General features: G+C 44.3%; 2 protein-coding genes across 9 annotated transcripts in view; one reads left to right on the top strand and one right to left on the bottom strand.

The window, feature by feature from the left end:
• The window catches only part of ATG4A (autophagy related 4A cysteine peptidase), a 31,119-nt gene extending 30,045 nt beyond the window's left edge, over window positions 1-1,074 (top strand). For all 4 annotated transcript variants that reach the window (XM_075940950.1, XM_075940949.1, XM_075940948.1 and 1 more), the window contains one exon: window positions 165-1,074. In XM_075940950.1, the coding sequence (XP_075797065.1) occupies window positions 165-229 (65 nt within the window). In that variant the 3' untranslated portion in view covers window positions 230-1,074. The remainder of the gene's footprint in view (window positions 1-164) is intronic.
• A 1,010-nt stretch (window positions 1,075-2,084) lies between these two features.
• COL4A6 (collagen type IV alpha 6 chain) overlaps window positions 2,085-12,198 on the bottom strand; it is a 232,683-nt gene continuing 222,569 nt past the window's right edge. For all 5 annotated transcript variants that reach the window (XM_075940942.1, XM_075940946.1, XM_075940945.1 and 2 more), the window contains 7 exons: window positions 11,606-11,767; window positions 10,536-10,634; window positions 9,467-9,613; window positions 8,213-8,329; window positions 5,797-5,988; window positions 5,300-5,586; window positions 2,085-4,404 (listed from right to left, as the gene is read on the bottom strand). In XM_075940942.1, the coding sequence (XP_075797057.1) occupies window positions 4,144-4,404; window positions 5,300-5,586; window positions 5,797-5,988; window positions 8,213-8,329; window positions 9,467-9,613; window positions 10,536-10,634; window positions 11,606-11,767 (1,265 nt within the window). In that variant the 3' untranslated portion in view covers window positions 2,085-4,143. The remainder of the gene's footprint in view (window positions 4,405-5,299; window positions 5,587-5,796; window positions 5,989-8,212; window positions 8,330-9,466; window positions 9,614-10,535; window positions 10,635-11,605; window positions 11,768-12,198) is intronic.

Raw genomic sequence — 12,198 nt, 5'->3', positions numbered from 1 at the left:
ACCCCTGAGCTAATCAATTCTTTAATATTGATAGCAGACTTGTCTACAAAAGGGTAAATATGATTTCCAGCATACAAAATATCTTGCTCTAAAAAGTGTTCAAAAGTGAAAAGCAATAGGTATGCCTATTCAGAATTTAATACTGTTTTCATTTTTGTTGGCAGAACTTATTGAATCTACTGATACACTCTTTGAGGTAGAAGAAGAATTTGAAATCTTGAGTGTATGAAGGAAGCTATGGTGATTCTTCTGCGTTGAGCACATTGCATTGACTTTACACAAATGGCCATTCTAGCCCACAAGTGCCTGAAATTATTGACAGAGTGCAAAACCATAGCAGCGCCCAAAACTCAAGACAGTGACAGTTTTAACAAGATATTCCCTGGGTGGAAAGAGAAGAAAAGATCTCATTGTCAGACACTTAAAGGGAATTTCTGCTTCCAGCATGCATCTTATTTGAAGACAAATGGACCTTTTGAGATAAAGGCAAAAACAATATATTAAAGACTGTGTTATATCACTGGGCTCTACCTTTGAAGACGGGAATAGCTCAATGGATATTCTTGCTCCCATATGCAATTGTGTAGTTCTTAAAGAAAGCAAAATGGCATTGAGTTAAGGGAGGATATTTATTTCTATTCCCTTCTGTGGACTGTGTCATAGGAATAAAATTCATCATCTTGTTTAAAAGATCAACTGGATCAGGAGAACATTGTTTCCTTGTTAAATATTTTAACATGTATCCGAGCAATCACACTTTTTATTAAAAAAATGTTTCTGTAAAAGGAACTATGTCTAATGTATAAACTTGCAATAGCCTTCCTGTTTCTGGGAGACCTAAAATAAACAGGAGATTCAATAGTTGATATAGATCAGAATCACTGCTATAGTTGACATATTTCACCTTGACCTTAAAACTTACGTTGATGATTTTTGTTTCAAATATAAAACAAGATGTCACAAGTGGTTTGTTTTAACTTTATCTTATTTATTTTAAAAAATATTTACACAAGTTTCTCTGTAACAGCACTTTATCGGTGCATCGAATAAATTTCTTAAGCTTTTCATAGGCTACTTACTATAGTTTGTGAATTTGTTTGCATAGACTGTAATATAAAACAAGGTTATCCCAAACTGATGAGACACACACACACACACACACACACACACACACTTATTTAATGTCCCTAGTTCTGCCTTTGTTACCTTTGTCTATTTTGATAAAAATACCTTAGATCTACAAATCCCTAGTAGAATTATGTGATTTATTTAACCTGAGGATATTTGTGGTAGCTGAGAACAAAGGTTCAGCAATATTAAGCACTACAGATGTTAAATTTAGATTCATCAGTTAATAGAATAGTCAATGCAATTTCCATTGACTACTTAGATTAGTCGATAAAGGAGGAGGTGGGGCACTCACTACCCTGGCTGCGCCTCAGCCTTTAAAATGTAGTAAGAGCCGCCCGCGTTTCTTACTACATTTAAAAGGCAGGAGAGCAGTGGAGGACATGGGGCAAACCATGGGGGCTCTTGCTACATTTCAAAACTAGAAGCGCAACAGTCAGAACTTGGTACGAGTGGGGGCTGCTTGAGTCCCTGCTCATGGTGTTCCCCGCTGTGCCTCGGCCTCCCCTGCAGAAACAGTGCTGAGGGGAACTGGCTTTTAAGCCATCTACCCCCCACACCGGCTACTACTCCCCTCCCTTGCTGCCTCTCTCTAGTAGAGGCAGCAAGGGAGGAGGGGAAAGCGACTAGACAAGTCACTACTCGACTATTCGATAAGCTCACACTTATTCAACTAGTCGCTTCCATCCCTATTAAGCACAAGGGTTTTAATTTATTAACGAGTCACATTTTATGTTTCCTAAAATACAATCCCCATGTGCATGAAGCCTGCTGTTGTAGTGCAGTGAAAATGAAAATCTCCTAATTTCATTTTTCACAAATAGATGAGAATACTGAGCCTCATCAAGAAATGCGTTGAGTACTTGCAAAACCCAGATGAAGTGAGATACTGATGCTCAGCATTTTAGGATTGTGAAAACATGACTTTCAAACATAAATAATTACCCAAAACAACATTTGATGTCTTGTTTACCTTTATTAACCACAGTTTGGAAACTGAATATAAACAAAAAGAGATGACACCCCATGCTGTTTCTCTCTCTCTCTCTTTTTTTTTTTTAAACTTCCCAACTAGTATTTAAGATCATAGCTGTGTTTGGTGCCTTCCAAACAAAAATGAAAATGCAGTCTGTGCTCTGAAGAGCTTACATTCTAAAGGAGGATCTGTTAGGAGACTGAGCAATGAAGCTAGAGATATGTCATGCCCAGTTCACTCTTAATTGCCCTCCTATTATCTTTCATTAGTACATAAACACAACTCAGGTGAAATCTGAAGTTTATAGGCTTCACGGAAAAGTGTCTTGGGCAGTAACTGGAAAGAGAGGGAGTAAATACCATGCAACTTACCAGAGCAGTCCCAATTAAAATACAGATCAGTTATCTGACATGGACACAGCATGAATTTTTAGAGTGAAAAAATCTTTGAGATGGTTGTTGAATAATTCAAAATGGCAACTGATATTTTGGAAGCAGAAAAAGGCTACCAAAAATAAAGAGTTGATTGCAAGATATTAACTGTAACAGGACTCGACAACATAAGGGTCCCCTGATCATGACCACTCTTAAGCTTTCAAATCAATGAATCTATCTTGTGTGCTCAAATATACCCTGCTGGACTGAGCCAATCAGAAAGAAAAGTGATTAACTGAGAATAAGGTTTTTGTCCTGGATCAGTAGCAACTTCCTATAGAGTTTTGTCTTTCAAGTAAAGTTTTGTTAAATTTACAATTACTTCAGATTCTCTAAAATGCAGATATACACAGGCATTTTCAACCTCACAGTAGAAAGAAGCTGAAATTAATACCTTTAGACTTAATTAACTAATTCACAACACAGATGTATTTATGGCTTTCCCTTAGAATATATGAGAAAAGAGAAGTTGAGTATCACTGATTGTAATCATAGTGTGAAGGAATTATGTGAATATTTAACAGTGCATTAGAAATACAGTAATTTATTTTTAACTAGTTGAAGAATACAATACAGGTGATTTTTTTAGCAGTAAAAAATGTACATCTATCAACTGCTTACTTTTGTGTTTCCATATACTTGAATGCTAAATAATAAGGCTTCTACAGTTTAAAATATACACAATTTTTTACTTTACAAAAAAACCCCATCCCAAGGCTACCTCGGAAAGATGGTTTCATATGTACATATTAATGAAATTATTCCGGAGTTCAGAAATGGCTACAGTACACTCCTTTCACTGCGTGCTTACACAGAGCACATTTCCATAGTGATAAAGCAATGCTGCAGAATGAAAATGGCTTTAAGTTCAAGTAGAGACCCACATTTTTTTCACTGGGGTAACTCAAAATCAGTTACAGCTGATCTGAATTGGGCTCCAACTTGCTTGTGCATCACTGAAGCCAAAAATAATGCCAATTTCTTAAACCCCCTCCCCCCCAAATGAGCTCATCTTTAAGAGAACTTCTCAGTGAAGCCATTTTTCAGTCTAACGCTTAATAGTTTGAGCACCTCTGATGCAGGGATTTGTTTTAATTAGTTTAGAGTTAAATTCCTTTTCTACTGAAAATCCACTTCGTTACGTATTTTCTCATCTAATCCAGGCTTATTCTCCTAAGCCATGCCAAATGCGTTCTGCAAAGACAACTAATCAGTGAAGCACAAACTTATTTAAGCAAATCTAGCATTGGCTACAGATGAGTGTGTAAAAGGGGTGGGTGATACAATATGGAACGCTCATCACTCTGCAATCTGAATGAGAAAGGCACAGAGACTTTCTGAGGTAGCCAGGAATAGGAAGACACGAAAGCAAAACGTAGCACCATGTTCCACAAAATGCAGAGGCTTAGAACTGTAGTCTCCCCCTCCTTCCTTCTGTGTCAAGTCCCATTTCTCATGGATCTACTACTAATTTAGTAGTGTTCTGGCTGTTGTAACTTATATACACATAAGGCTATCTTGCTGGTGGTTTGTGGATATTTCTTCTTCCATTGAATGTGGTTTAAATTTTTACGTAGGAAAGTTTTATTTGTTTGAGTTGTTTTGCTACAAGTTCTTCATGCACACTTGGCAACGGCTGACTCGTGTTCGGAGCTGTCCTGCTTTCAGAGTTTCTGAGGAAGGAGCACTGACAAACTGCTGCGTGCGTTCGACTGTCGTCAGCCAGAAGCTGTATTTGTTTGCAAAGTAATGGCAGGTTCCTCTGGCACCATTGCATTCAATGAAAGGAGTAGCCCGGAAATCCTCGAGGCAAGAGCCGGGCGAGACAAGGGACTGACCTCCGCCTTCTGCACCAGCTGCAGTGTGCTAGAATGAACATGGTGATTTAATATGAGTTTCAAAAGAAGGAAACAGGCAGTTACACAAGGACTCCCAAGGATATATCTGTTGCAGTGAACAAAACAGGAAAATCTAAACTGCTCATCCATGAGACCTCCAGGGGAAGCACAAGAACACAAGCACTTGGTTAAATACAGGATTCTAGTAACATAAAAAAGCAGCTTTTCATTTATAAAGTAAGCAAATCTGAAAGCAGAGACTATAAAACATCTCACCCGTCTGTTTTTAGAATCAAACTTTAATGAGCTACTAGGAAATCTCATTGTAGAACAATAGGGGAAAACCTATGCAGCAGGGAGAAAGGATTAAGTCGGTGCTATAGTTTAATTGCAGCATTGTAGCCATGTTGGCCTCAGGAGATTAGAGAGATAAGGTAGGCGAGGTCATCTCTTTTATTGGCTCAACTTCTAGTGGTGAAAAAGACATGCCTTTGAGCTCATAGGCGTGGGAAAAGCAGAAGAAGAGCTTGGCATAAGCTCAAAAGCTTATCAAGCCAACAGAAGTTGGTCCAATAAAAGAAATGATTTCACCCATCTCACCACTCTAGACTTAATTAGCTGTTTCAGTGTTTAAAGGAATCAATTGCTAAGGGCCATTAGTCAATTTGGTAGCATGGAAGTGTCTGTTTCTTCCACTCTACCATAAATGTTACCGATACACGTGAGAAGTTAGCAAAATGGCAAAAGAACTGCCAAGTTATACGAGACCTGCTGGTACTACACAAGGAACTTCTTAGGTCAGTTCACTGTGCAGCTTTCAGTTCCTTGGATGCAACTATTAAAACTAGCAAACTTAGTGGCAGCATCAATGATGAACTGCTAATATTAAAACTGTCTTTGCATTAACAAGTGGGTTTTCTTACCATTAAGAAAGAGTATCCAATCCACAGGCTGCGCCAGCCCTCCGGACACTGGGGGATGGTGATGTCCTGACTATGTACTGCAATAGCCTGGGAAGGGGCTTCACACACTGAGCAGCGACTGATATACTGAGGGATCTCCAGACTGCTCACTGGCATCATGGGGATGGGAGCAGTGGTGGAGAGCCAGTAGGATTTGTCATTTCGGCTGGCATAGTAGCACACCTCATAGATGTTGCAGTAAATAAATGGCATGGTGCTGAAGCGAGGCAAGCAGGAGCCAGCAAAACCTAGGGGGGGAATGGAGAGAACAAAGGGCACATCCAGTTGCTGCCAAAAGGGAAGAGCTAGTCGAGACCATGCACTGATGATAAGCAAGTGCCAAGTGTCACTGCACCCTCAGTTGTATTTCACCCTCAGACACACATCTCTTACAAACCAGTGGGGGCTGGGTTTGGTATACAGGGGAGTGGAATTTGGCCTGAGACTTTTTGACTTACCGAGATCCTGGTTGTGCGCCTTTTCCTGCCCTTCCACATACAGCAAGCTGTAACCCTCCCAGAGCTTATTCATTCCAATTGGGCATGGCGGGATCTGCTCAGACTGGCTGTGTTTCACCAAAGTGTATCCAACGCCTACACTCCGACCCGGCATTCCAGGCAAACCGAACGGGCCCGGCTTTCCAGAGGCACCTGGGAGAGAAAAGTCAGTCATGTGCTTAAGTTAGCTGACTTTCCACATTCATCCTTGGACTTAGGCATCCATTTCACTTCTGTCCCAACTGCAAACAACGTAAAGCCCAAATACTGATGGGCGCCGTGTGATCCAATAGGTCTGGTGGATTCTTAAAGCCAATCAGTCCACCACAGTATTGAGTCACTTTTCTGTACCATTTATTACAGAATTCTGTAATACCATTATCTCTGTCTCATCCAATAACCATGGGATGCAGGCACTAGCAACTGTGGTTCATAATACAATACTTCTGCCTTGCCCTGAGTAAGGTCCTCCAGGCACATGCTAATTCCTACACTAGTGCTGTGGGTGGTGGAGCTTCACCCTGATGGCATGGAGGCTTAGTAGCATTTCCCAGGTTATAGGGCAAGTCTGTGATAGAGCCAGGAACAAACCCCAGACACTCTGAGGCCAGGTCTACACTAGACCTGGAAGGTTGGCTTAAGGTACGCAACTCCAGCTATGTAAAATTAGTGTCCGGAATTGGCTTGCCTTCAGCCGAGCTTGGCACCGTCTCCACAGCGGGAGGCTGACAGGAGCAAATGCTCCTATCAGCTTTCCTCACTCCCCGCAAATGCAAAGAGTACAAGCGCCCACTAGAGCTGCCCTCAGCAGTTGATTTACGGGTCTTAACTAGACCCACTACATCGAATGCCAGAAGGTGAATCTCCAGCTCAGCGAGTGAAGACGTGCCCTGATTCTGTCAAGTACAAGGATGTGCCTCTCATTCACCATCCCACTCCAAGCACATCTCATCTCTCTGAGTCGCTCCTTTTCAAACTATACAGGCAGTCCCCGGGTTACGTACAAGATAGGGACTGTAGGTTTGTTCTTAAGTTGAATCTGTATGTAAGTCGGAACTGGCATCCAGATTCAGCCGCTGCTGAAACTGATCAGTCTGGACACCAGTTCCGACTTACATACAGATTCAACTTAAGAACCCCAGGCGTCCCCAAGTCAGCTGCTGCTGAAACTGATCAGCAGCTGATTCCAGGAAGCCCGGGGCAGAGCAACTCTGCCTCGGGCTTCCTGTAGTCAGCCTCTGGTCAGTTTCAGCAGAGGCTGACTTGGGGACGCCTGGGGCAGAGCAGCTCGGGTGCTGCTGGGTTGGTCCAGTAGCGTGGCCGCTCCTCGGAGCTACTGGACCAACCCAGCAGCACCCCAGCTGCTCTGCCCCAGGTGTCCTGATTCAGCTGCTGCTGAAACTGATCACCAGCGGCTGAATCAGGATTCCTGGGGCAGAACAGCTGGGGTGCTGCCGGGTTGGTCCACTGGCGCCAAGGAGCGGTGCTGCGGGACCAACCGGCACCGCCCCACCTGCTCTACCACAGGCCCCGGGCTTTGCTCCACGTCTCCCTGGTCTGCTGGGAGGGGGGGCACTAGCTGCATCCCCCCCCAGCAGACCAGGGAGACGCGGAGCAAAGTGGCGGAGGACCCGGGCCAGACCGTGGCACTTCCAGATCAGTGCCGTGGTCCGGCCCGGGTCCTCCGCGGCTTTGCTCAGCATCTCCCTGGTCTGCAGACCAGGGAGACACTGAGCAAAGCTGCGGAGGACCCAGGCCGGACCCGCGTCGCTTCCAGATCAGCTGGAAGCGCCACGGGTCCAGCCCGGGTCCTCCGCCGCTTTGCTCCCCGTCTCCCTGGTCTGCTGGCTCCCCCAGCAGACCAGGGAGATGGGGAGCAGCTTTTCTTGCCCTGGAGGAGGCGGGCGGCGGGACCAGGCGTCCCGCCGCTCCAGTCCTCCGGGGCGAGAAAATCCCCGTTCGTAACTGCGGATCCGACATAAGTCGGATCCGCGTAACTCGGGGACTGCCTGTATAGCGAATGCCCTGCTCCTGAACTACCAAACCCTGCTGATGACTGACTCCCTAGTCATTACAGCTGGAAAGATATCCACTGTCCCGTGCAATGAATCAGCAGCTGTGACAGACAGCAATCGCATACACCAGAGCATGCTGTGGTGGGGGAATGGACTCCCAATTGTCTCACTAATGCAACAGTCACACCAATGCAGACACAAGGCACAAGACCCTGGGCACTACATGGATTCTTCCTTTTTAAAATCTAAACGTAGATTCTCTGTGACATCTGTGGCTTTGGGTGGCATCTCTGCATTCGGAGGTCAACTGGAACCTTGCTGATTTAGGACTCACAAAATACCAGAAGAGCGAATAAAATTACCTTCCAGTCCTTGTGGCCCTGGAATACCTGGGAGTCCTGGATCCCCAACTACGCCAACTGGCCCAGGTAAACCAGGACGTCCCACCTGACCTGATCTGCCCAGCAGACCTTTTGGACCTGTAATTAAATGTAATTATTATTATTTAATGTACTCCTCACATAAAAACCTTCACTCCTGGCATCAACAGAGGGAAGTGTCATAACTAGCAATGCTGAAAGCTTAAATCCTCGTTACAAACAAAGAGCTTGGCACAGTAATTCAATGTGATCTGTGCCATGATGTGTACAACATGTTCAAAGCATTACAAGTGAACAGAAGAGAGTGTGTTCAGATCTGGGTCAGGCTTGCTCCAGTGGATTTGCATGTGAAGCCAAAGCAGCACTTGCACTCTGGTCTGGGTATGATGCCAGTAAAACGTACTTATTCTCATCTGATGGCTCAAGATTTCTGCCATTGGAAACAGAAAAAAAGTTACTTGCTCTCATAAGACTGCCACAATTTTGAGCTAAAAATTTACGGAAGCAGCTGGATTGATTTCAGCCACAACTAAACCAGAAAATGGGCCTCCAATTTTGGATCGCATCCGATCCAGAGTTACATAATGAAAAGTTTGGATCCAGGGATTTGAATCTCAATTCCCCTCTCCCGCCTGCTCTAAAATTCAATAGGATGAACACTTGAGGTCTCTGTTTAATATTGTAATTTTGTTTTTTAGGCCGATGTGCGGGGGCAAGAACAGACACCTAATGGGATTCTGTCTCTCCAGGAGCTTGCACACAGTAAGCAATTGTGTTAATATTTAAAATCAAGCTCTAATTATTTCCCCAAATGACCAGGAAAATTCAGTAGTGGGTATATAAGAACTGACCCTGTACCCAGTGGGGGTCAATGGCAAAATTACAACAATACAAAATTAGGTTCCTAAAGCAATGCCAGTTACAATATTTTAGGTGAGCACAATCGCATTCTCAGAGTGATGAGGTCTGCCGCAAGATCTGTGCTGCTGTCATGCAAACTGCATCATGACAGCTGCTTTCAATTCTATGACTCTAATGCAAATCAAATTCCATGAATGCAATTTAAAAAATAAATTTTTCTAATAAAAAAAAAAAAAGATAAGCTGTGGTCACTTCCTTTACAAAGGTCCTAAAGAAAAGCCTATGACCTTTGACAGCACAATTTACAAACTAGCTTCCTATGAACCCAAGAAATCCAACATTGCAGTTTCATTTGTTTAACATGATGCTCTTTACCTTGCTTCCCCAGAGGTCCCTGAAAACCACGATCTCCAGCGAAGCCAGGGACACCATCAATTCCTGGCAGACCAGGTAGCCCTGGAGGAACTATGATTTCTTCTGGTTTTGGTGTTAGGCCTGGAGCGCCTGGTTGGCCAGGGAAACCTGTCCACATCACAAATGGCACCATAAGCACCCCACAAAGTGCACACATAGGATAATCTACTAATAAAGGATGTAGTTCAACTGGAGAATGCCCAGTATGTTAGCTTTGGGTATATTCCCATGACTTCCAAAGCTCTTGTTAAAAGTCCCTAATTGCCCTAAATCCCTGCCTCTTTTTTATTTTTTGGCTACAAATATAAGTAATTGAGGACCCGGAGAAGAAATAATAATTCCCTCTTCCCCTGCAGGAGAGACAGAGATCGACAGAAAGATCAACAGAGAAACTGAGGGTACGTCTAGACTACCGGGTTTTGTCGACAGATACTGTCGACAAAACTTCTGTCGACAAAGAGTGTCCAGACACATTGAGTTCTGTCGACAAAGCAAGCTGCTTTGTCGACAGAACCCTGTAGTCTAGACACAACCCTACATGCAATAACACCTTCTGTCGACAGAACTCTGTCGACAGAAGGTGTTATGCCTCGTAAAATGAGGTTTACCAGCGTCAACAAAACTGCTGAGTTCTGTCGACGTTATGTCGACAGAACTCAGCGGTAGTGTAGACGCTGGTATAGTTTTGTCAACAAAAGTCCACTTTTGTCGACAAAACTCAGTAGTCTAGACACACCCTGAGAGAGTTCCAGTTTCTTCAAGACATTGTCTCCACAGAGAAAACATTAAGATATATATATATTAAGTATCAAACTTAAGACTAGTTCCAAACTTCCCCATATTCTGGGAGTGTTTGGAGCTGGGTTGCTGGTTTACATCCATCTCACTTAAAAGCTCGGGCTTTATACTTGGGTGGAAAAAAAAGGAACAAGTCCAAAATAACAGAAACCCACTAAATGTGCTCCCTCTCACTTCCACCCACAAGCCTTTTGCAAGTGCAACACAGCTCCCAAAATTATCTTGTGCTTACCCCGACGGCCAGTTTCGCCTTTCAGCCCAGGAATCCCGGGATCCCCTGGCAGCCCGTCTTTACCTGGCATCCCCATAAAGCCTGGCTCAGCCTTCACACCTGAGAAGATACAGAGCAAAGAGTAATGGACCCTGAAAATTAACCCGCAGTTCTGTACCCAACTGAAATCCTGGCAGATGTACTGATGGCGAGCAAGGCAGACGTGTGGTTCTGAACTACACACTGTTAGGGAGCACTTTGTCAATTTTGATTCCCAGAACTGACTGCCACATCCACAGGGCAGCTTTGCGAAAACCTCCACATTATCAGCAGGGAATCTTGCACTTAATCTGAAATCATTACAAATAATTCCCTCTACTGGAAAAATCCACGGGAGGGGATTCTAGGGAGGTGGAATCTTCCCCATGTGAAATTCCTCCCCACTGACAATCCTTCAAGGGGGAAGCAAGATCTGCCCTCACAAACTGGCTCTGGAGCCCAATCACAATCCAGAGAGCCTGCCAGAGGCCTTGTACCCTCACTACAGTTTTGATCTTCAGTGTCCTTTCTCTCCTGCCTCCCAAGCTCCATAGCACCGTTAGAGCTACACTTCCTAATGGGGAGGACCAGGGGAAGGGAGATGTGCTTTCCCGCTGGCCCTGCATGCACCCACTGACTCCCCCAGACCACTCTGTCTCTGCCCAAGTCCACAGTGAGGCCTATGTGAGGCCCAGAGGATGTATGGATAGCAGAAGAGCTGTGGAAACAGCTTTTCCTGGCCCACCAAGGAGGGGAGATCTGTATGTGGATCTGGGGATAAACAATCCCAACCCACAGCAGCTTTTACCTAAAATAATGAAGAGAAGTGGAAAAACAGGGTGGGGTTTTCAAGAGCTCAGAGCTAGCCGGCCTAACATTTGTCCAGAGGTGAAATTGGAATGCTTTGGCAAAACCTACTTTCTTCTGTTCGTGGAACAAAAAGCAAACCTCAGCAACTTACAACAGAGCCAATTTCACAGCAGTCATACTAACAACATGTGATAGCTCTTTATAGTGCTAGTGGAAAATTTCAAAACTCTAGACATAAATACCTTTGAGTCCCGAAGCTCCAGGATTTCCAGTTGAACCAGGGAATCCCATGTCACCCTTTAATCCTGGAAAACCAGGATCTCCAGGGAAACCGGGAACACCAGAATCACCTTGATTGGAGGCTGGGCCAGAGGGTCCTTGAGGACCTGGAGGGCCTGGGGGTCCTAGAAAGAAAATGGGTGAGAAAAATCAGTTTCTATAACAGAGTGAGTTGGTCTCCCTAAGGGATACTCATTGTTCATTCTTTGGCTGCATGGGAGCAGGGTTTCCCGGTGATGATGTCTGATAGGCATAAAAAGTATTATTTCCCCTCCATAACCATCAGCTCAGCGGGGGCAGGAGGACTTGCTACAAACTGTTGTGTTCCTAGGCAAGCCAGCATTTCTTTTGGTTCCCCACCTGCAAGCGAAGGGGGGCTCCCATCCCATCAGATTACAATAGACAGTGAGTCAGGCTTCAGTACGGTGTATTGGAACATGTACCAGGATGGTGTCTGGGGCAAGGCACCTGTCAATCATACCAGTGATTAAGGAGAAATGGTTCTTTTGCACATATATACCACCTGTCGCCCAAGGAGCTCAAAGCGCTTTACAAC

Source organism: Pelodiscus sinensis, chromosome 13, assembly GCF_049634645.1.
Source record: "Pelodiscus sinensis isolate JC-2024 chromosome 13, ASM4963464v1, whole genome shotgun sequence".
Classification (NCBI taxonomy): domain Eukaryota; kingdom Metazoa; phylum Chordata; order Testudines; family Trionychidae; genus Pelodiscus; species Pelodiscus sinensis.
This window is presented reverse-complemented; position numbering and strand designations above follow the sequence as displayed.